This window comes from Nyctibius grandis, chromosome 4, assembly GCF_013368605.1.
Source record: "Nyctibius grandis isolate bNycGra1 chromosome 4, bNycGra1.pri, whole genome shotgun sequence".
Taxonomy (NCBI): Eukaryota; Metazoa; Chordata; class Aves; order Nyctibiiformes; family Nyctibiidae; genus Nyctibius; species Nyctibius grandis.
The window spans coordinates 62,167,381-62,191,900 of record NC_090661.1 but is presented as its reverse complement, the minus strand read 5'-3'; the positions used below and the strand labels follow the sequence as shown (position 1 = coordinate 62,191,900).

The window sequence follows — 24,520 nt, the reverse complement described above, 5'->3', positions numbered from 1 at the left end:
CCTTGCAGAAAGGTTCTTGCGAACATCTCCTCATCCTCCTTTCAAGTCTTCTTTAAAAACCTTCCATTAAACTTTGAACTGGAGACAAAGCAAATAGTGATACCCCCAAAGTCCCACTTGCTGCTGCTGCGGTGACCCTCCAGCAGGTCTGAACTATCACCCAACCCCATGGTTGCTGGATACCCCATGGATACATGGCTGCTCCACATAGGCACAGCTCGTTTCGGTGTTTCCCCTCCTGCAGCAGTTCTGCGAGCTTCAAGGAACTCCTTGAAACTCCTCTGAAAGCAAATCAGCTCAGCCCCTGCCATCGCCCATGGTGGCCGGTGCTGGAGGCTAATGGATCCTGCTCTATCCCCAGCCTCTCCGCTAAGCTGCTGAGCCCTCCTTGTCCTCATCCACCACCCAAACATTTCTGGGTTTGCTTCCTTGCGCAGGTGGGTGCCTGCAAAGCAGCCCGGGGCTCTGCTGGGTGCGATGACTCTGAGCTGGCCGGGCTGCGAGGGTCTGATTCCCAAGGGAGCAACACACCCACGGGTGAAGCGAGAGGATCCTGAGCCACCCCACAGCTGTCTTCAGGTTGATGCCGAGACATCAAGCTTCCTAGGAAATGGCAGTTTCCAGAAATGGGAACCTACCTCCGTATTTTTTTCTCCCTGCTGTGGACCAGAGCGTGGCCCCGGTGAGGGCTGGCAGGTCCCAGTCGCTGCAGTGGTGACTGGCCAGGCAGGGTGGATTTGGCATCCCAGTTGTCCTAGGCTTGGAGTACAAGGCTGCCCAAGCTTATTCCCTGCTGAGGGCAATCCCTGCTTTCCCAGTACCAAAAATGATGTGAATCAGCACCAAAACACCCTCCCACCCTGAGGTGACATACTCAGAATAGTGTCAGGAGCACTCAAAAAAGCACAATGCTATTAATACAGATGGGAAGGTGAAAAAGATTGTTTCTCAGAGCTGGATTTTGGGGTGTTTGAATAAGAAAGACTTATTCAGAATCACTGTATGGCATTATGGCTGCTGTGGAGGCAGCTGCATCAGCTAGTCCTCTGCCTATCCCAGCTGGATGGACTAGACGCAATCCAGTCCTCATAGGACTGCAAGGCTGGGGTTATTTTTCTGTAGAATTAACCATGGTCCCCAGCCCTCTCTTCATCCTCCATTAAATCCATTTTCCTATGAAACTGGAAATCTTTATTAACAGCCTGCTAGGGGAGACAAATCCCTGGGGTCTTTCTGTGTGCCCAGGAGACTGTCTTTGCCTTGGGGTAAATGTGCACTTCATTTTTGCTCTGCAAAAGAGAGAAACAACTGAGCTGTCTTCAAGGAAGCCTACAGATTCACAGGAAAAACTAAAAAAAAAGCAGTTTCTTTGGAAGTCATTTTCTCTTAAGAAGTTCTGTCTGCATTTTTTATTAATAATACAACACCCTGGATGTGTCAAAAGAATATGAGAATACATTTGCTGGTGGGGAGCTCCAGCCTCACAGAGCCAGGCGGTACAGCCAGGTTGTCATTTGCTTCTTGGAATTTCACTTCCTAATCAACACGTCTGTGAAATCACTGTATTTTCAAAGCTTAGTTTCCAGAGCTGCTGGGATCAAAGCCTGGGGAGGTGGGGGGGAGAGTGAGGAGGAGGAAACCTGCCACCTCCGTCAGCAGTGCAGCACAGAGAAAATACCCACCTGGGAAAGCCTGAACAAGGGGTGGTTTAATGTCCTGACCTGGGTTTAATGTTTCAGAGCCAAACAAGAAAATAGGGACACAGAGACCCAGCTCTTATCACACTTCACCTTTGGGGGAAAAAGTCCACTTCTTAGAAACATGGAGACTTCCTTGAGATTTGCAGAGTCTGGCTGGTCCCTCCTGGGATGGGAGCACTACGGAGAGGAAAGGGGGGCTGCAGAGACCCTCCCAGAACCACCCTGCCCTGCTGTGGGTGATGTGAGTGGCACTGCCTTCACACTGTCCCCACAAAAGTGGGCTTGTCACCCAGGCCCAGGATGACAACTCGCCTGGCTTTTGGACTTCAGTCTCCAACCGATCCAACCTCCTGGAGAGACTTGTGGCCAAGCAGCTTTTCCCCAGGCATTTGGTCTCACAGGTATCAAGTGAGAGGAGCCTCAAATACATTAAAATCCCCTGAATCTGAGTCAGACAATCAGGTTTTTGCTTTTCTGATGCCTGCAAGACCATAAATTCACTTGTCTGGTGGTCATCTAAAAGCCCTCCCAGAAGATGCAGACTATGTGTTTGAAAAAGTTAGGAAGACAGGGAGAAAAAAAATATTACAAAATCCCCCCCCGCTCTCTTCATTTATAATAAAAAATGATATTTTTTTTCCATTTTCAAGAAAAGACATCACCCCAAAATTTTCCCTTTTCTCCATGATGATCTTTTCCCTGTTTACTGCATGTAGAGATGCCAGTTGGAGCTCCCCTGATGCTCAGCAGCTACTTGCACTGTGAAACCACCACATTGAGGAGCATCCCTTTGGTTCCTAGGCAAGAAGGAGATGCCCATCCATGTCTCCCAGAGATATCCATTGCCCTCAGGTGAGCAGAGTCATTCGGCTGCAGGATGCTGGTGGGAAAGATCGGGTAAATCAACCAGAGGTGCTAAGGCAATGCACGGAGCTGTCAGCCACGTGGATTTGCACCCACAAATCAGCTGCTTTTTGGGTGGCAGATTGGTCAGCCCCTCCACCGGGCAGAGCTACATGGATGCAGCCAGATGCTGGTGGGGTGGCAAGTTTTTGGACCGGTCTGCCAGAGCCAACGGGATGGTAGAGCAGCTGGCGCGCCCAGCACTCTGCACAGGCAGACGACTCAACCTCCATCAACCCATCCCACCACCCCTGTGCCACCTCTCTCTGCTGCCCAAGCAAAGCCAAGATGCTCAACCATGCTATCCACAAGCAGCTTCAGGTGGGATTGTGTAGGGAGCTCTCTCCTCCTGCATGGCTGATGCTCTTGCCATTGTGCTTTTTGTTTAAGTTTTGCTGCGTGTGACATGATTGCGGAAAAATAACATCACAGGAGAGTGGGGATAAAAATAGATGCTCAGATTCATCCCATTGGACTGCTGGGTAGGAGCTGGATGGTGTTGCCAGGCCATTAGTTGTATTTTCTCTGCAGCTCCCTGCAGCTGTGGGTACCCTCGTACTAACACAGCTCTTTGGAGGTGTTTAACTGCAGCATCCCAGGTGCCACAAATGCAGCTGGAGGAGGGACCATGGGAAAGCAGGATGCTTCATGGTGAGTCACTGGTGCATGAGAAGGAGCCATTTCCCTCCTGCCACGACCACCCCACCACCACATCCCACATTGGAGGAGGAAGGTTGAACCCCCGAGATCATCAGCAGGACAGAGCAGGTGCCCATGTGTGTGCAGGATCCCCTCGCAGATGGCATTTGGGCAAGCGCAGCTCGTGAAGTGGCTCATTCACAAGATGCATTACTTGGAAGCAGAATCAGGAGCTGCACAGAGGGTTCAGCTCCTGGCTCTGTGCAGCCTTCGCTCCACCAGCTGTGGAGATGTGGTAGTTGTTCCTGCAGGCAAAAGCGCTGCTGAGGGTAGGCAGGCTACGTATGACCTGAATATATCCTCCAACGTAAAGGGCATGATTTTTCTCTTGGAGCATGTGAACTGAGATTACACGGTCCAGGAGTTTAAGACCATCCTGCATAACACAGGCTGGAGGGTATCAGCAAGCAGGTCCTCCTTGGGTGTAACACTGACATACTATATCCCTTCTGGAAGAAAATACCTCCTGATTTACTGACTGTGTGTGATGGAGAGGCAGCTGTAGCACTCTCTCTCTCTCTCACACACTTCCTTGACAGCAGTTTCAGGAGATAATTATTTCCACCACTCTCACCTCCATCCACCACCTGCCCCATCACCCAGCTCCCCACTGCTTCCTTCCAGAGAGGCATCTCCTCCACTGCAATGCCCCGGCCATCCTAGGGTGGAGGGTGACAAGGCGGCTGCTGTGCCACCGCCCCGTCCCAAGGCTCCCCCCGTCTCTTGGGGCCCTGTGGCAGGTGTGACCCCGCTTTCCACAGGAGCTGTGAGGCCGGCGCTGGGAACCCCCTTTCTATCCAACACAGAGACTTTTGCGCTTATTCCCCAAAAACACATGGAAGGAGACAGTGAGCTCAGCAGGTGCTGGGAGAGAGGAGACCAATCCTGGCAGATCCATAGCCATAAAATATTCAGGAGTGTGAAAATTGGAGGGAAGGGGGAGGATTTTTTGGGTTTTTTTCTTAGTTTTTTTTTCCTTCGTTTTTCTTTTTTTCCTTTGTTTTTCTATTTTTCTTCTTGTTTTTCTTTTCTTTCCTTTTTTCCTTGTTTTTTTTTTCTTTATTTTATTGATTTATTTATTTATTTTTCTTATTTTATTTTCCCTGGTTTTATTTTCATTCTTTTTTTGTTACCGCTGCAGAGGCGCTCTGGGCCGGGGACGGGCAGGGCCGTGCCGCCGGCGCAGGGGCGCCCCCTGGCGGCCGCGCGGGGGCAGTGCCGTCGGCGGGGCCGTGCCGTGCCGTGCCGTGCCGTGGGCGGGGCCGTGCCGTGCCGTGCCGCGGGTGTCCCGGTCCCGCGGCGGTGCCTGCGAGGCTGCGCGGGGTCCTTGTCGGGAAACCGCTTCCCGCAGCCGGGGGGTGAAGGGGTCCCTGCCGCAGCCCGTGCGCGGCCCCAGCCCCCCCGCCTGCTCCTGCCCTCCCCGCAGGGCGAGACACCCCGCACCCCACGGCCGCCGCCACGGCGTGTGCCCTGGACAAACAAAACCCACGGCACGGGTGGTGGCGGGGCGCTCGGGGCCACGGGTGGCACCCAGGCTGGGTGCGGGTCGAAACCTGTCCCTGTTCCCTTCCCACGGCCCGCCTGTCTGCCCGGGTGGGGTCCCACGGCGCCTCGGGGGGGGCCGTCCACGCGTGTTTGTGCGTTGGAGGGAACAGGGCCAGCCCCAGCTGACACCCCCGGCCACGTTCTCCCGTGCTACAGCCTGGGGACATTCATGGGAAATGGCTCTCTGCTACTGTAAAGAAACAGAATTCAGGGAGTGAAAGTGGGTCACAGAAAACTCCCAGCACTGGTGGCTTCTCTGATACCCGGTACCTCCGCAGGTCACGGACCTCTCCGTGATGTCAGCCCTCTGACAGCTACAGGCGTCTCCATTACAGACACCAAAATCCCCCACCACTGACCAGCTCTGGATCACAGCAGAGGCTTTTTGTCACCAAAGCAGAGCAAGTCCCAGGGAGTAGGAAAGGCAGAGTAGCCCATGAGGAGACATGCCCTCTAGTAGCTCCTCACAGGCCAAGTCAAGCACTGAACAGCAGCCAGCTTCTTCAACCCAAAGCTGAAAATGGGTTCGTGGGAACAGGGAGGACAGAGGAAGAGCTGTCATCCCCGATCACCTTCCCGGCCTGCTCTGAGCAGGGCAGGTTGGGTCATGAGTGCAGCCGCTCCTTCGTCCCCCACCCAGCGGAAGGTTTTCCTGCAGAACAGGTTTCCTGGTATTAGCGATACCGCTGCTTCTTCCTGTCTTACAGTCCCACCCCCCCCAGCACTGAGAAAAAAAAGGAACAAAGGCGGCGACAATATCATAAAAGACTATGGGAAAAAAAAAAGCAACTGCAGCAGTTAGTGCCTTGTGCTCGCGAAGAACCGCAGCTCCCTGGTGCACATCACCGAACGCCCCCAGAAAAGGCTCTCACGACAGACACCATGTACCTGCTCTCTCACTTCTCCTCCCACCAGGAACACTCAGTTCCCCCTCAATGATTCAGATAAAACCACCCCCTTGCCCAGGACAAGCCTGTTGGTGTTACAAAACAGGAAGGCCTCACCGGTCACCTTTCACTCCTTCACCACCCATGTACCATGGCCACCTTCACCTCCCAGCTTCCCGCTCGCTGACCTGGACGAAGATGCAGCCAGCCGTGCCCGTGGTGCTGAGCCCAGCTTCCCTCATGCCTCCCTCCCAGCCGCACCGTCCTGCCCTCCCCAAGGGACTGGTCCTGAGCAGATATTTCACCCGAGCACCCAGACCTGGCCATGCAAAACTGACAGCATCTCCACATCCATGCAAGTGAGGAGGTTCACCAAGACCAGTTAGTGGGGAGAGGCTGGCTGTGCAGCTCCAGGGGCTTCATGAGCACCTCTGGCTTCCTGTGGCATTTGTTTTGCCAAAGTCAAATGTGCTGCTCCTGTCTTCTGGCATCAGGATTGGCCAGGAGCTGGCTAGGAGGACTCATCACCCCCCATCCCCTTTTAATCAGCATGAGGAGCACACAGTTAATTAGTCATGCCTACATGTCACCACTTTTTTTGTGGTTTTTTTCATCCCTGGACTCAAGACTTGCTAAAAACTTTGGCTCCTCCATTTGGCTGCAAGGTGAAGGTGGTGTTCTTCGGTGACCTCCGTTGGGTAGGATCCAACCTGCTTTCCTTACAGAAAGGTTTCCCTTCCCTTTTTCTGTATCTGGAGGTGGTGTGTTCCTGACAGCAGCTTGAGCGGATGCAGTCACCAACTTGGTCTGACCTCATGGGACCTGGCTGACATCGTTTGTTTTGTTTAAACTGGTTCTTCAGATTTTGTGAAAAGTCCACTGATAGTCAATGACTTTTTCCTTAAAATTGCCCTGTCTGCATTCTGGATCTTACACAGGAGTCTTTCAGGAGAATAAATGGAAACTAAAATCTAGCCATCCTGTTCATGGAGAAGGCATGGAGAATGCAAGCTCCTGGATTAAACGTCAGGTGGTAAATAAGAATCTAAAAGAGATTATTTAAAATCCCGTGACTTCCCCACACAGAGCAGCATTTTCCTGTCATTGCAGCTGTGCTCCTGCTTCCCGTTTCCCCCCAAGTGTGCTTGCCACCGACCATACCCACCCCGAGCCCCACACCACGTCCACATGGGACCACTGGCTCCTCTGGCTTGTGATGCCGAATATGAGCACAGGCTGAAGAAACAATGGAGGCAGGAGATGGAAGCCTTTAAATCCAGGTTTCTCAGCATCAGAGACTGTGTGAAATAGCCTTAGTCTCTTTATTTAGTCTTTACCTTCTTTATTTAGTCTTTTCCTATGTGAACACTCTGTTCACAAGTTGTATACCTGTAACTTTGTCCATAAGAGTGATTATTAATTAATTAATAATTTATTAACAATTCTCTGACAACACAGGAATGGGATTCTCCTGGGGAAATATGCTTTCCTCATGTTTCTTTTAAAGATGCCAGATGTCTACCCTAATTGCACGGATACAAAGCCAAACTCCGCTGATGTCAGTGCTGTTAGCTGGGTTTTATTAATATCAGATAGATACAAAAATCAGTATCAAGCAAAAATTCAGAGAGAATAATACAACCCCCACACAAACCTCCCGTTGAGGAGTTCCTGGTGCTGATAACTCCCTTATCTGCAATGCATGGCTGGAGTGCCTATGGCCCTAGGCTCAGATCAGAGCTCTCCTTTTTTGTATCATCTCATCCCCTCTTGAGGAAGAAAAGACAGATGCATTTTCTGCACAAACACCCCGGTAATAAGATAAGATTAGCAGTGGAAAAAACAGCACTCTCCAGCTCCAGCCTCAGAAGATGTCAGGGACCTGGGAGCAGGAGCAGGCTCTGCAACCTCTTCCCCCACCTCGTAGGTGCCTGGCTGCCCATGTTCAAGGTCAGCTCCAACACGGTGCAGCCCCATAACCTTGGAGCTGAGCGACATGGTAGGAACAGCGTGAGAAAGAGCTGGGAGCAGCCCTGTCTGGGGCCTCCCCACCTTGGCACCTAGGCTGGGGCTCTTGTAAAGCTTGTGTACCCGCAAGGGCACACCTGAGCACTGCCACGGGCCTTGCTGAGCCCGGCCTTGCCAAGCCGAGCCTTGCCTTACTGACCTAGCTTCCTGGCTTCAGCCTGGACCTGCCCCGTTGTCGCGGATTTGTGTGGCCATCACCGAAAGCTAATGGCATCCCATTTACAGAAACACAGCACAGCTTTTTGCTGAGGCTAAATTACTGAAGAGCCCTAGCTATTTAGTAAGCACCAACTTAGAAGCACATGCAAGTAGAAAAACTGGTGTCTGGAAAAGACGGTTCAAAGTTTATTGGATTTCCCGACATCACAACAGAAGGAACAGTTCCCTCTGTTTTACTGACAATCATCGAGTTCCTAACCCAAGATACAAAGAATTTAAAAAAAATTTTTCCTCTGAAAAACATTAAGGAGTTGCAGAATTTTACTGAATTAAAGGCAGCATCACCTGAATGCTGGGGCCATGCCCTTGATGGATGTCAACTGGAACAGCTCTAAGGAAGCTGTGGAGATACCACGGTGCTGGTTCACACTAAGCAAAGAAGTGACATCCTGGGAAAGTTGGTGAGGGGCCCCAGAACAGCTCCTCACCAATTCTAGGTCCAGAGACAGACTCGGACACCTCCGTGGCAGCAAAGTGGTTGTCTTCACAATGAAAAACACAGACAACGCCAGCAGCGTGTCAAGCACATAGGCAATCCCAACGGCTCCGAAAACTTCATATGACTTAAGTGAAAGTTAAGCGTGCAAACGGTATTTCACAGATAAGGCTTTGAAGAGCATTATTTTCAAACTGGTTTTTACTGTCTTTACTTCTGGGTTTTCTATTCCACATCGTCACAGTTCAGTGATGTTACTGAATGCCAAGGAGTCAACCCTCAGCAACAGCCCTTCGAGGCTCTTTCGGAGCAATTAGTTTGAGAAGAAAACAGCTGCCAGGTTTTGGAAGACTAATTGGTGGGTCAGCTGCTTTTGTTCCATCTCTCCTTGCCGTTTCTGTTCACTAGTGTCACTGGGAGCCCAGAATTGCTGTGATCTTTATTACTACCCTGTAGCAGCCCTCAAACGAAAGGACAGCTTCGTTACAGATCACTACATTAACTACTTTTCAGTGATACCTTTTCTTTTCAAACATCAAGGTTCAGAACTTGCACAACTGGAACACACCCACATACTAAGCATTATTTATTAGAGTTATAAATCAACTCTTTTAACTCTGTGGTACCTCTGGCCAGCAACAAATCAACTGAGCTGTTTGACTTGGGTGGAGATAGGTAGGGTTCTTTCAGCGAGCATCTCAACTCAAAGAACAGGAAGATCTCCGCGGGAGGAATGACAGCCTCATGGTAATGTCTCACGCAAGCGACCCCCTGGAGCGAACTGCACCCTGTTTCAGAAGCTGACCTCTTCGGGAGCGTCACCTGCTGGTTGCACCAGGTAGGGCAGCCGCTACCACTGCAAGGGGAAATAAAAAGCGTTGGGCACGTTACCACGCCTACTGCAATTCCTTCAAATCACTTTTCCCTTATCTTTAGCTGCTGCCTCACCACAAGCCCGAGCTGTACACTCTCAGGAGCAAAGAGTGTCCTTTCGTACAATGCACATCTCCCGTATCCAGCTGAGCAAGGACCTGGCCTCTAATCACAATTTTTAGGCTCTCACTGATAACAGTAAAACCAGGCAATTTTCCTTCTTACACGCACAACAACACTCGGGATTTCAAACCCTGGCTGAAGCTGCTGAGCTCCTTTCATCTGCTCGTGATGCCGCCCCCAAGCAAAGCCGACATCTGAGCAGCTCCCTGTTGTGCTGGACGAAGAGAAGACACTGCTGAGCTGCAGTAAAGCTCCCCCTCGCAGGCTCCTGGAAGGAGATGAAGGCTTGTAAAGCCAAGACTAATGGACCTGCCGCTAGACCTTCCACCTGCCAAATCACAGCGTTCAGGCTGAGGTTTTCAAACAGAGAGACTGTACGGTATAAAGTAAGGGAAATCACCCAACACTTAGTGTTTCCTTTCCAGGTGCCAGGAGTCTCTTTGAAGCTTTGAGCAGGTTGTATCTAAACACCAAGCTGCCTTTTAAAGATGTACTTGTTACTTTTAATCAGAGAGCAGCAGCAATAAATTCAAAGACTCAGGAAACTTCTAAGTCAGGCTTCTTCCTTCCCTGAAGAAATGCTAACAAAACAAACACTCATTTTTATTCGCTGGTGGAATCCTCAATTAACAATCTGAGATGGAAACAGCAGTATGTGAATCATAGAAGGCTGGAAGGGACCTTTAAAGGTCATCAAGTCCAACCCCCCTGCAATGAGCAGTGACACCTTCCACTAGACCAGGTTCCTCAGAGCCCTGTCCAACCTGACCTTGAATGCTGCCAGGGATGGGGCACCTACCACCTCTCTGGGCAACCTGTTCCAGTGTTTCACCACCCTCATCATAAAAAATGTCCTTATATCTAGTCTAAATCTCTAGTCTCTCTTAGTTTAAAACCATTACCTCTTGTCCTATTGGTACAGACCCTGCTAAAAAGTCTGTCCCCATCTTTCATGTAAGCCCCCTTTAAGTACTGGAAGGCTGCTATAAGGTCTCCCCAGAGCCTTCTCTTCTCCAGGCTGAACAACCCCAACTCTCTCAGCCTGTCTTCATAGGAGAGGTGCTCCAGCCCTCTGGTAATTTTTACGGCCCTCCTCGGGACTCACTTCAACAGGTCCATGTCCTTCCTGTGCCGAGGACTCCAAAGCTGGATGCAGGATTCCAGGTGGGGTCTCATGAGAGCAGAGTAGAGGGGCAGAATCACCTCCCTCAACCTGGTGGCCACGTTTCTTTTGATGCAGCCCAGGATATGGTTGGCTTTCCGGGCTGCGAGCGCACATTGCCATCGCATGTCCAGCTTTTCATCCACCAGTACCCACAAGTCCTGCTCCTCAGGGCTGCTCTCAATCCCTTCATCCCCCAGCCTGTATTGATACCAGGGGTTGCCCCAGCCCACGTGCAGGACCTTGCACTTGGCCTTGTTGAACCTCACAAGGTTCACATGGGCCCACTTCTTGAGCTTGTCTAGGTTCCTCTAGATGGCATCCCATCCCTCAGGCGTGTCAACCGCACCACTCAGCCTGCTGTTGTCTGCATACTTGCTGAGGGAGCACTCGATCCCATTGTTGATGTCATTGATGAAGATATGAAACAGTACTGGTCCCAGTACAGACCCCTGAGAGACACCACTTGTCACCAGTCTCCATCTGGACATTGAGCCATTGACCACCACCCTCAGGCTGTGACCATCCAACCACTTCCTCATCCACCAAACAGTCCATCCATCAAATCTATCTCCAATTTAGAGAGAAGGATGTTGTAAGGGACTGTGTCAAGGGCCTTACAGAAGTCCAGATAGATGACATCTGTAGCTCTTCCCTTGTCCACTGATTTAGTCACTCCATCATAGAAGGCCACTAGGTTGGTCAGGCAGGACTTGCCCTTGGTGAAGCCATGCTGGCTGTCTCGAATCACCTGCCTGTCCTCCATGTGCCTTAGCATAGCTTCTAGGAGGATCTGTTCCATGATCTTCCCAGGCACAGCGCTGAGGCTGACAGGTCAGTAGTGAAAATATGGCGAGAAGTGGAACTGCCAGGAATTTCATAGTTGGTGGTGGCCTCAGTGCTTCTAGAAGCCTCCCCCATGTCTGAATATTAAGATACCACTTCACTTCATCAGATCCACCTGTGGGCTACCAGACAAGAACACTTTCACTCCCTGCATGCTCCCACCTTGTTTACCCAATCTACCACCATATGGCTTTGCTATGACATCATCAGTTCACTGATCCTACAGAAAAACATTTTTTTGGTGGATTTATTTCCTAGTTTCTCTACTTGAAGGAACAGATCTGTCTTGCTCATCGCTAGGTCTTGGGGTGGAAAAAAAAAAAAATTATTGCCTTTGGTGGCAACTTGCAATTACAATCAAGTCTGCTCTAAAATGAAACTAACTATATCCTAAATGAAACTTCACTGTGTCACAGCTGGTAGCAGCCAACACCATGCAACATGTGCTTCAGAGAGAAATCTGGTCACATCCTAGATGTGGTATCAACCTGGACCCGCAAAGCTGCACCTGCAGACCCTCAGCATGGATCAATTGATTGTTTTGGTGAACTGCACTGATCTGGACAAGCTAAGAATGAGGCTCAGAGAATCAGGAGAGGGCACTGCCCACGCTGCAGAGAACTCTCTTGTGCGGTTAGAGGGCCACAGCATTCCTCAACAACGTTGCAGCTGTGACACGCTCCTGGGGAAGCCCAAGGCTCCTCCTGATTCCCTCTGCAAGCAGGAATTCTGCTCAGAAAGGCGAATGCAGCTCAGACCCCTACCCAAGGAACCTGCCCCATGTACAAACACCCACCTCCCACTGCAACAGGTGACTACCAGGGAGGCATAACTTGAGGAAGAGAAGTCTTAGACCCCCATCACCAACGTGACTGGGAGATACAGGTAATGCAAGCAAGGAGGAAGCCCAGGTCTGAAACCTTGCCTCCAGCTAATGGTGTTTTTAACCCTTTCCTCTGTCACCACCCCTGAAGTTCTAGCCTTTTGCTTTACAGAAGTCCCACACATTCTAGTCTCCCAGTTGCTACCCACACAAACTAAAACCCGTCCATACAGTTTTCTACAGCAGTACCAGGCAAAAATCATCAGCTCTCTAACAACTACACTGTACTGCGCTGGGTTTTTCTCAGGGGATCTCAACCTTTCCAACCCTGCTTCCAGCCTGGCAGGCAAGTACCTACAATTGTGTGCTCACAACTGTCACACAAGGGAGGCATGTGCCTGCACCAGGAGGAGGTATCTGCTGGAGAGGTCACATAGGTATTAATTCATCTTCCAGGTTCTCCACAAGCATAACGACTGACAGTTACTTTTGAACTAAAAACCCAGTTTAAAGAACAATTTTTCTTTTAGACTAAAAAAAAAAAGAGACAGCAATAAACCTGTATTTAAGTTAAAAAAATCATGTTTTTGTACTACTGCAATAAAAACTTATCTAAAATAAAAGATTACTTTAATATGCTTCATTCCATCTTTTGAACAGTTTGCCACATCTGCTAGTGCCAAGTGACAATCTGAATGCAGCACTAAGTTCAGATCTACATGCCCCCGTTTTGGAGAGGAAAACCTGCATCTCAGGTCACCACTATTGTAACGAGCAAACCTCTTCCCCTTCATCTCATTGTGTTCTGGTAAACCAATTTCATCAGGAAAAGCAGCTCACTGTGCACCAGAGCCTCGATCTCTCAAAACTTGTAACACTGCACCTCAATGAAAAAACTCTCATCATTCCCTTGCCACTCTTGATTTTCCAGAAGAAAAAGCTGTGAAAGCCAGCAAAAAACCTCCCCCACCGCCACCCCGACCCACATTCCTAGGCCAGAACCTGTCACGCACCCTGTCACATCACTTTCCTCACTGAGATGGACGTGGCTTCTCTCCGTACTAATTTCTAAAGGAATCCGGTACCCTCAGCGTTGGCATTTAGGATCTGCAAAACTCACTGCCAGAGAGATGCAGCTCAGTTTCAGGGACTCCCGTGCTCAAGGCCACACGTCACACGCTCTTCCCTCTGCACCCCTAATCAGACTGGAGTGGGGTGCTGATTTCCCCTGCTACACTGACACTGCACAGCAGTGCTTGTGGCCACACCAGCTGCTCACCAGCAGCGCACTCTATCAAGGTACCGGTTTCTGCTGCTCTGGTCAAAGCACTGACACCTGTACATAATGGAGCTGGTGAAAACATCTGGAAAAAACACAGTTAACATCTGTAGAAGTTTGTTAAAGAAAGCCTGCAAGGATCACAATCCAGACAGCCGCCTTTTAAGAAGCTGGCATGGGTACACTGTAGATTACACACCACCTACTTCTTGTCCAGGTTTCAGATCTCCACTCTTGCAACAGCCTCTAAGCTAACGCTGTTTTTTTTTTGTCTCATTCAAGATATTTTTGTCATTTTGTCTCAAGCTTTGCACGTTTCACCAAGTTGTGTAAATACTTACTTGGAAAAGAAATAAGGGAGTTCAGAGTCACAAATGAAGATTGACCAAAACCAAATCCTTTATTTCCACAGCTGTATAAATGTGCTCCAAGTATGTGTCCAACACAAGTTAGAAAAACAAAACAGAACATGCCAGTTGCAAACTAGATCAGTTCACCAACGTGCTGACTCCTTGGTATTAGGCTTAGTTACACAAGACCAGTCACAGTAAAAAGATACATTTTTAGAGTACAAAGAGTAGCAGGATGTTAAGCCATTTCAGCTTGTGCACATACAAGTCACACTTCTGGCAGAAAATGCAGAGAAGTTTGATTATGCTGGAAGCTATGTTGCATCACTTTAAATGGCATCAATATCGATATCGTCATCTTTACTGTTTGCAGGCTTCACAGTTTCAACTTTAGGTACACTGGCAGTTGTGGAGTACACCACCTGTGGAGACAAGACACACTTACTACAGCACCTACTGCCATCATTAGCACTAGAAGAACTTTAACATCAGGAGTTGCAACACCCGCCCTCCCATCTATTGCCACGAACAGCTCAACATGCTGCTCCATGTTCTGAAATGCACCACATAGCACCTTCCAGTACAAGAGTTAGTACTGCACAGGAAACCTGAATCAGGCATGCCGGAACTACAACTGCACCTTAACATCTGTCTTTAGAAGGCAGAGGCGTTTACGTACATATCCAGGAACGAGAGTACATACTACTGGGAGAACAAATGAACAAAAAACCCAGCCACGATCAGCTGGGGTGTAGCTAACAGATTTTACCCAGGCCTAAATGGTGAAGAAAAATGGTCATTTGTTCTTTAATCAGCTCTTCTAACAAACCTCCACCCAACTAGCTCTTCTAAACACGAGGCTTTATGCACAATACCTCATCAGTCTTCCACTATATGAACTACTACTGTGCAAGAGGTCCTTTGTACTGTTCTGCAATGAGTCTTTGGCTACTAAGATGCACTTGTACTGTTACAAAAGTGACCTTGGGTAGGCAAGTGACTGTAGCAAAAACACTCTGACAAAGCATTAGAAACCAGGAGTTTCTCCCATTCAACATGCACAGTAACACATCAAGTAAACTATTTTGTAGTGCACTAAAACAAAGCACAAGACCTAAGTGTGCAGAACAGTGCAACCTTGGAGTTGGTTTACACTAAATGAGCCTTTCCTACCTCTATGTTTTCATCTTCATCCTCTTCTTCATTACCGGAAGATTCTTCTTCAGCTTCCTTTAGCCATTTAATAAATGGTTCTGCTTTGACACGGATTTCTTTGGCAAGCTCCTTTGAAACATATTTCTTTGAGGCCTGAAAGACAAGTACACAGCCTTTGCTTTGACACTGAAGGAGTTTACATCAGATCATACCCAAATACAGCAAGAACCTATCTCAGAACTCTAACCTCACCCCACTGCCTTTCATGAGTTTTTGAAAGAGAGGTTTCTCCCAGACATCTGCACAAACTATTACACCAGAATGGAGAAACCAGATGCAGCATGCTACATTCAGGGACTTAGCTGGTATAGTACGTGAAATACTACCCCTTACCTTTTCTGCCCAGCCAAGGATGACTTCTTCTTCCAGAAGATCTGCATCATACATTTCCTTCAAAATATGTGGTATTTTAGAGATAAGCTGAGACTGATGCATGGCTACCACACACTCAAAGCCATGGAGAAGGTACCGCTGAGCTTTCTTGTTGTTGTGGCAGAACTAGAATTGTGATAAAAGCAAAAGCAATTAAATTAGCTTTTTTTCACTCTCCAGAAAGAGCTGCTGCTTCTGCTCTCAACTCAGTGAGACAGCAAAATCTACAACAGTTCATACTAACCCTCCTAATAGTTTTCCCTAGCTAAAAAGTAGTGTTTAAAAACAACAACAAAAAAACAAACACAAAAAGCCATCTTCCCCATACCAAGCAATCCAGAGCAGAGTCAAGCACTTGCTACAAAAAGCCACCCCAACAGTTGCTACACCAGGTGCAAAAGGGACTGCTTACACGAAGGAAGTGACGCCTGTATTTCCTGATCTGTTCACGAATCTTTTCGTCGAAAAGGACTTCAGTGAGAACTAGAGGGCCCATAGCCTTTACATCCAGTCTCTCTGCTTCTGCTACAATGTCTTTGTCAGATGCATCAATGACACCTTCTTCCTTCTTTTTCTAAAAGACAGGAATAGACAGAAACGTTTTAAAGCTACTTGAGGTCTGTGTCAGTGCTCTATTGCACCACTTCCTTCCCCACCACTAGTGGAACCTGTACTTCAGTAGAAGCTTAGGCAGCTTGCATGTAGTCTCCTTACCAAGGTGTTACATGACTACAGCAGAGTGGCTACCAAGCAACCACCCAGAGAATACTCACCTTCACAAAATCAAATAGTAAGTTGACTCTCTCCTCCACTGTTCTTTCCAGGTCTTCACTAAGCGTGAGGTTCTTTGCATGGTCACTGATTTCATCCATTCTACGCCTCTGGGCTTCTTCTGTTGTGTCTTCACCCCAGTCATCATCATCCTCCTCCTCCTCAAAAGCAAAACCAAACCAACAGATTCATGCAATGTTACTACAAGCTTAGCAATAGATGAATGTTGCTTCTAGATACAGATTAGAGAGCATCTCTATACACACGTACTTTTTGATTTTTCCCTAAAAAAAAGGATTACACTGTGATCTGAAAGTCAACAATGATGGAGTAAGGGCAGATGTAGGAAAGAAGTAATGGAAGCTAGACTTGAGTTTGTAGCCATCTGTAGGGTTACTTGAAGTGCAGTTTTACCACTCTATCTAGTACACTTATGAGATACTCCTTTCCAAGAACCTGGACTGTAAAGGGTATGCAGCTTCCACTCGGCAAGGAGCACACAGACGGTTACTGAAGAGCTGATAAAGCTGCTATACAGGAAACACAGGGATACTTCTGTTCTAGCACTGAAGTTCCGGAGACAGTAAGAACTTTTGGTGCAATGCTGACTTGCAAGGAACATCAGTGATTTAGAAGTTTTATATCAGATAAAGACGCCACACCCCCCCATCTCCCCACTTTCTCTTCTACTTACCACAACCTGTGGAGGAGTAATCTCCTCTGGTGGTGGGGGCGGAAGTGTCTCATTGCTGGACACAGAACCATTCTCTTTGTCCTTGCCTTTTCTGTTCTTCTTCTCCTTTTCTTTCTTTCCTGTACCAGTGTCACCACTTTCTGCAAGTGAATTTTACTGTTTTATTCTATGAACTACAGAAAGCTGAAGTCCCTGCATGACTGCACCTTTGCCAAATCCTCCAGTGGGTTTACATGCTTTTATTAGCAGCAAGTTATATGTAATACCCATCCCCAGATACATCCAAGGCAGATGTACACCTGCTGAGGAAACCCCTGGTTCCAGTGAAGTCTTGTTTCTCATGAAGACATAAGATTGTCCAAGTCTATATAACAGGTGACCTCACAAAGCAGAGACCCCTGGAATAGGTTAGACTTTTCTATTCTAGCAAGCTTAAATTGCAGCAGGCAACTAGATGCTTACTACAGAGTGTTGCTTGCACAAAACAAGTACCTCAGGGTTAGCATTTACTATATTGTTTTTACCTCCTACCCTTCTACTTCACGCTGACCTTAAGGCAGAAGTGCAACAAACACCTGCTGACTAGCTCTCCTCCTCCTCCTCAGTTTTGTCCTGCACAGGTAAATTAAACTCTTCACAAATACTTCTACTTGGGAAGGATACAGGATCACAATGGAAGAGACTGCTCATATTGAAACTATGAGCACAGCTCATCCTGACCCACAAACATACTCTAGCAGTGTGCTGGAGCCTTTTTACACTTTAATTAGATGTGAGCTATTTGTTTTTCTATTTCATTAACAGCACTCACACTGAAGAAGTTCCCTTTACCCCCATCAAATAAGGAAACACACTTACCAGGTGGGTTTTTGAGAATGAACGTGCAGAGTTTATGGTTTGTGTCAAGCATGCCTCGATAGCCACAGGCTTTGCAAGAGTTACCTATAGTTTGTTTCTTAGGATTGACATGCTGTAAGAAAAAAAACAAACTCCAGTTAACATACCACTTACAGATCTATTATGCACTGTAGTCTAAACCTGATGTTTACATTATCTGTCCACAGGATTAAGCCAGAGGTTTAAATACTTTGTATGGAGAGCACTCACCAGATCAGTTTCAGGATTCTCACACTCAGGACAGAGAACAAATTTTTTAATGAATCCATCCAACATGTCTTGCAGCTTATTCGCCTCATGAGATCCATTGACAATGTAACGGTCATTCTTAACATCAAACTGGGTCTGTGCTCCCAGCTCACAACCAAAAAATTTGGTAGGATCTGTAAAGAAAGTATAATAACCACCACTGTCTTCATACCTTCACTGTGATTTCTTAACAGCAAGTAAATATGCTACTGCTTCTTCCTGTTCATTATTTCATCCTGAGATAATCACATTTCTTTCTTATAAATCTCGAAAGAATGGTATTAATGCTTTATTAGCCACTTAACACCACTGCTTCAAACATAAAAGCGTAAAAAAAAAAAAGCTGTCACTCCAGACTACTTACACGTTGGAGGCCGATTAAGCGCCTTTGCAACGTCAACCATGTTGACTATAACTGTCTTTATTCCATTTCCTTTGCCCTCCACCTAAAGAAACAAAGTGTTTTGAGATTAAGTGACTGCAACAGCCAAACCCAGTCTGTATTCCCCATTTCACTACATCGAAGTTCTGCTTTGAGTGCGTCTTCTCAGAAGAGCTAACGTGCATTTAGTTCCAACAGAAAGGAGCAGACATCGTCCTTGCCTTGTGACTGGCTAAACATTATCATTACCTCACACCTCTCTTCCTCCTCTATCAACAGATAACTAGTGTGTAACACTACCTACTTACCACGAATGGTTAGTAAGTTACCTTGGCAATCAGACGGGGCATTTTGTAGCGATAGAACTGATCTGAAACACTGCGGTTGACATTGACAGACATTTTGCCTTATTAGTAGCTTTATCAATAAGATGAAGAGATCTTTGATTGCAGTTTTTTGGTATCTTCTGTCTGGAGAAGACGGGATGACATAAACGACTGCAAGAGTTCTCGGTCTCTGACATGAAAAAATTTTCGCCACTGAGGCTGTAAGGTTCTTGCTTGTATGCTATGTTTCCCCAATACAGGTACCAGTGGCTGCGCAACAGCTCTGCAAGTGTTAATAAACAGAAAAGAAACCAAGTTTATCTTCATTTGCACCAATCAGACTTTGATACAGAGCTATATAAGGGACTACATTTAGCGTGAAAAGAAGGAAAAAAACATTCTTTATGGTATGGCTTTCTTCAACTTGGAAAACAGTTGCCTTAAATTACACTGCTAAGCAACTTTTCCTCAACTACACCACAGAGCTTTCCACCCTCTTCTTTCTTACTACCCAAAAAAGCACTGAACAGCTTAAGACTACTTTCTGTACAATTAACTACTGATAGGAGTGCTGTGATGAACAAGGAAAGGAACACTGCTTGATTTATTGAGACCCATAGCTCTTGCACAGAGATGGTCATGTGATACATCTCAGGCTTGCAGGAAGCAGTAGAAAAATCTGGAAAAGTTTCAAATTCCACACCATAGCATGAACCTATCACATAAACCCAAGTCTGTCAGAATGTTGAGAAATATCCGTAAGACGAAGCAGCAGCAGCAATCTGTAGCCCAACGTAATTTTTACATGGCTTACCAGTTTTTTGGATCGAAGTGGAAAAGAGTTGAAAATTAGGTAATTCTCCCTCTCACTTATGGATTCTCATAGCAGCTTCTGTTGCGTTTTGACTTAACAATAAGCCTGATAAAGTCTGACATGAGTTGCTTCACTGTAGAAAGCCTAGCAATGCAGAGGTACAGAGCACTGCAGCAGCTCTTCCCGTTGTCTTTTTTTTTTTTCTCTTAGGGGAAGGAGGGAAGGAGGATGAATCCTATTATTAAAGTTGCCTTAAGCAGTATTTACATATTTAAATTAACATGTGTCTCTATAATTAGATCTAAGAGTACTTAAGCCACAACCGGTTGACTACACGGGCAACCCTGACTACAGCGTGGCTATTCTGACACGTCATCACGTTGTTATCATTAACGACAGAAGCGCTGACACATTAAAATACCCTTCTTAGTGTTTATGCACAAGAGCACGTCTATTGGTGCCGCATGAGCCGAGTCCCTCTAGTCAGGTTTACAACTTCTTCACACAAGAAGCGAACAGATTTGTACGTGCCTTGTGTTCTACATGAGCCCAGATGTGGTTTTGCCCTTCCTCAGCAAAAAGCACACTGCAGACTTTGCTTCACGCACGAGGTTTCCTTCCCCAAGATGTCTAAAAAGAGTCACCATGTGACCCGACCATGCGCTTGCAGCAGCATTGAGGAACCAGGTATCTCGGTGACTGAGCTCTCGGAAAGAACTCGCGGCTTCTCCTCCTTCCAGATTACAGCTTTTGTCTGCTGCAGACTAAAGCTCCCTCTCCTGGTCCCTAAGACACCTCATCCCAAGCACCACCCTCCCATATGCTATGCACAGAGGAAAAAGCGGGAAGGCAGACGGACTCCCTGCTTCAAAGCACCGTTTCCCCGCCCCCCTCAGCCCTGTGATGAGTCATAAATGCAGCAATTAAGCACTGAGTCAGCCCTGAAAACATGGGGGGGGTGGGGGGTGTCACCTCCAGCCACACATGCGCTCTCCAGCAGCCAGGGGGGAACGCTCTGCGGCTGCCCGCCCCCCCCCTCCGGGGGTAACCCTTAAAGAGCAGCTCCCCCCCTCACACACCCTCCCCCCACCCCCCCGACCCGGGTTTGTAACTGCGTCACAGCTCCCCCCCCCCCCCCGCCCCCGCGCACCCCCTCCCCGCCCGCCCACAGCCCGCGGAGGCGCGGCCCAGCCGCCGCCATCTTGTCTCGTCGCATGGCGGTGATTAAAGAACAAAAAAAATAAGAGAAATAAGAAAAAACCCAAAACGAACAAAAAAAAAAAATCAGCCAACAGGTGCAATTGAAGCGTTGGGGCTTTTGTTTGTTCCTCCCTTCGTTTCTCCTCCCCCTCTTATCAAGATCCCGGCCACTTCGTTACACAAAACCTCTCCCACTACCCACCGTTTACCGACAAGCCGACGCCCCAGCCCAGCCTAAGGCACCCGCCCGCCCGCTCCCTTCACCTTCTCAGTACCCGAAACCTCCTCTCAATCCCGACTGTCCTCACCCACCCTAGCCCAGTGCTAACGCTCACCGTTTTCGTCCAATAAAGACATAAACCCAACGCTGCTCGCCCCGGGCTGCGACGAAGCCGAGTATGCGAGGAGAACAGGGCCGTGGGGGCGTTTATATCCAGACGGAGCGGGAGGCGGAGGCGGACGCCGCAGCCTCCGGGTCCCGGCGTCCTGGGGCGGGCGGTATCAGCAGGGACAGCAGTGCCGGACAATCTGCGGGCAAGAGACAATCAGGCGCATCGTTAGCAGCGACAGCTGTGAGGAGAGGGAGGAGGAGGAGGAGGGGGGAAAAAAGGGAAGGGGGGAGGGAGGGGCGGCGGCCGGCGCGCAGCTCAGGCAGAAAGGGGCGGTTGACGGGACCCCGGCAATGGCTGCCCCGTACTCACCTCTAGAATGTTCTCGCTGTGACTGAACAACGCCAAAGCTGGGATCAATCAGCCAGCGGCGCGCCCCGCCCCCCAGCCCCTCCATTGGCTCGTCGCTCACCTTGGGACGAAACTATTGGCTAAGCGTTCACCGTCCCCCCCACCCACTGGTGGCGACCGCTATCAATCAAGTCACCCCCAGCCTCACCTCCCTCCCCCTCCGGCCTCCCCCCGCCAGTGCCCCAAAGGACATCGCGTCTACATGGACCGAGTCTCGCGAGAGAGCGCGGGGCGGGGCGGGGGGGATGCGAGAGCGGGCGGGGGCTCAGTCAGTGCGGCAGGGCTTGGGGCGTCAGTTGTCCCGGCCTGCGCTGCCTTCGTGCTGGCTGTGCCGAGAGAGCGTTCCCCGCCCTGCGGCAGGGGGGTGGCCCTCGGCTCCCCCTCAGGGCTGCCATCCCTCCCAGGCAGGCGGGCGCGACGCCCCAGCCCCCGTGCCCTAGAAGGGCCCCTCTCGCTTTTGGGCCGGGCCCGAGCAGGCCGGTACCGCTGGGCGCTTCGGGAAGGGCCTGAGTCCCGTTCCCCGGCCTCGTTTTCCACAGACAGCGGCGCGGAGCAGGCCCGGGGAAGGCCGCGCTGGGCAGGGGCGTGCGGGGCCGCGCTGCTGGGGAAGCAAAGCCTGCAATGCTGTAGGAATGAAAATAGGGGTGGGTTGCGACTTGTAATAGGCTGGCAATGGCCGAATGCTTGACGTCGCAGCACCTATATTACAAATAATTTAAAGCAATTAAGTGGCTGAATAAGTTGTGTGTTTCCTGTGCAGCCTGCTTTCAGAGTGCGGGAAAGAGCCTGTTAACGTCAGTGTCATAAAGACTCAGCTTTGGGTAGCTCTGGGTGCTTGGGCGACCTTACACATAATACACATGATACAATGCCATGTGCATATACTCTCAGTGTAAACTGTTGCCAGCCCTCCTTAGGTGAAATGGGACCCTGGATGAAATACATGTTTTAATTTACATTCACTTGAAAAGCAGAAGACTTTGGTCCTTTCCTCCCTGTGGTCTATTTTTTCCCATCTTCTTCCATCTTTGCTTTTCCAGTATCACAGGAATTCCTATTTTGGACGTTTTAGAATGCAAATAATGTTCAAGTGGCAAAGAACTTTTTTTTACTTTATCAGTTGAATGATGAACCAACTCTCTTACCCCTATAAATACTCCCCAGCAGAACAATACTCCTCAGTCCTTGTCACTGTGCCTTACTGAATAACGTTGGAAAGCTGCTTGATGGCTTGTGGGTGTATAGAGGAAAAGAGAGGGAATGAAGATAAAACTAGTAGTGACATTACATAATGTCATACACTCTAAATCTCTTCCTGCCTAAAGTTAGTTTTGAAACATAAGTTTCCCGGCTCGCTTTGATAATATGTTGGTGTGGTCAAAGGAAACACACTTCCTGTTGAACCTTCAAGTCCATCTTGAACGTTTTTGGTGTGATATGCAAGAGAACTGCATTAAAATATGAAGGTGACTGATAAACGAGGTTTTCTTAGAAATCGTAAAAGCTGAGCTATCGTTATGAACATTTCCAGTGGCACACAATAATAAATATCTTGTTCCCTCAGCTGGAGCAAGCAGAGATAAATGTGCACATCTCAGTGCTTTCTAACAAGACTCTCCTACATGATGGCTGCTACCCTAGTTATACGTCTCTTTTCAGCCTATGGAATAGAAGTCTTTGTAGCCAGGACACCATCCTGTAAAACATCATGTGAGTCTGTCTTGGACTTCACTATCTGCATTTAAAAAAGTTAAAAATTCTTCAGGGTATGTTAAATAACTCCTTGATAAATACACAGCAACACTTTTTAAAACATGAGAAGGAGGGTTAGGGCAAAATAAGGAAGCATATCCAAAATATGTGAGGCTTGGCAGTTACCATGAGGGGAAGAAAAATCACAAAAATGTGGGAGGCAAGAAAAGCACAGCAGGAACTCCTTTGCTGTGAAAATATGCAGCATGTATAACTTGCTAAATGCCTCCTGTCTGTGGCTTTAGTTCCATGCTACAACACCTATGAGGTTAATAAATTACGAGTGTTAAAGCATACTGCTGCCAATGGCACTTTATTGAGCAGCAAAAGGGAAACAAGACCCTGGATTTGGTGCTATTTGACATAATAACTGTGAACAGTTATGATTAGTAGCATAAAGAAGGGTTTTAAAACATATTTTATTTTATAGTGTATAAACTGACATCATTAAGCTAAAGAGTTACCTTTTAAGATAGTGTTACTTCAGCAAAAAGCAGGTCCCATCCAGATGAAGTGATATGATATTCTCCTGGATTATACAAAACAGACTAAAATTGTGCGTTATTGTCTTCTTGGTGCCTAGTTGTTGATTTTTTTCTCACCAGAACAATTCATCAATATTAAATGTTGGAGCCCAAATATTTTTACTGAATCTTAGTATTTATAGCTTGTTCATTTTAGTATTTCGTGGCTTGGACAAGACAGAAAAATATTTTCTCTCCTCCCACTTTAAAATATCATGGTTTCATGAATCCTGAAGTTCATAGTTCACATTTGTTGTGTGACCTTCAAAATACAGACCAGTTGTGTGCTTTGCATTTCATTGGTAGAAACTAAGCAGGTTTTAAATACACTTTTGTGGTTAAGACATTTTAAATGGCATTAGTAAGTCAGGTTTTGGAAGTGGTTTCATGTCTGAGAATAGGAAGTTTTCTACGTGGACCTTAGGGTGCTTTTTGTTATCACAGGAATGCTTTGTTACTGTTCAGTTCAGCCTTGAACAATTTAAGTTTGTTCTATGTTGCCTTAGTCAGGTTTTATTAAAAATAACAAAGAGTCAATGCCTGTGATAATGCAGCAAAATCAAAATTCTATTGAAAATCTTAATATTGGTCTATATTTGAAATGTAAATCTTCAAAAATGGGCGTTGTAATCACGTGTATTTATATTCTCTGACAGACAACTTTGTGTCCTGTCTGTGGTTTATTCTTCAGCAAGTTTGTCATCTATCAGT

General features: G+C 47.8%; 1 protein-coding gene and 1 non-coding gene across 3 annotated transcripts; both read right to left on the bottom strand.

Annotated features, from left to right (window-relative positions):
• Positions 1-13,898: 13,898 nt before the first annotated feature.
• Positions 13,899-21,559, bottom strand: EIF5 (eukaryotic translation initiation factor 5). 2 transcript variants are annotated; one of them, XM_068399206.1, is made up of 12 exons: positions 21,495-21,559; positions 21,129-21,321; positions 18,783-19,062; positions 18,436-18,517; positions 18,033-18,205; positions 17,784-17,895; positions 16,926-17,065; positions 16,234-16,392; positions 15,873-16,034; positions 15,422-15,586; positions 15,047-15,181; positions 13,899-14,295 (listed from the first exon to the last, which is right to left on the bottom strand). In XM_068399206.1, exons 3-12 carry the CDS (start codon positions 18,852-18,854, stop codon positions 14,203-14,205), a joined length of 1,293 nt encoding a protein of 430 aa, XP_068255307.1. In that variant the 5' UTR covers positions 18,855-19,062; positions 21,129-21,321; positions 21,495-21,559; the 3' UTR covers positions 13,899-14,202. The 2 variants fall into 2 exon arrangements, with proteins under 2 accessions (XP_068255307.1, XP_068255308.1); XM_068399207.1 differs by lacking the exon at positions 21,495-21,559 and having other exon boundaries at positions 16,234-16,389; positions 21,129-21,478.
• Positions 17,279-17,402, bottom strand: LOC137663261 (small nucleolar RNA SNORA28). Its single transcript, XR_011048161.1, has one exon. It is a non-coding gene; the product is annotated as a small nucleolar RNA SNORA28 (small nucleolar RNA).
• Positions 21,560-24,520: the final 2,961 nt, after the last annotated feature.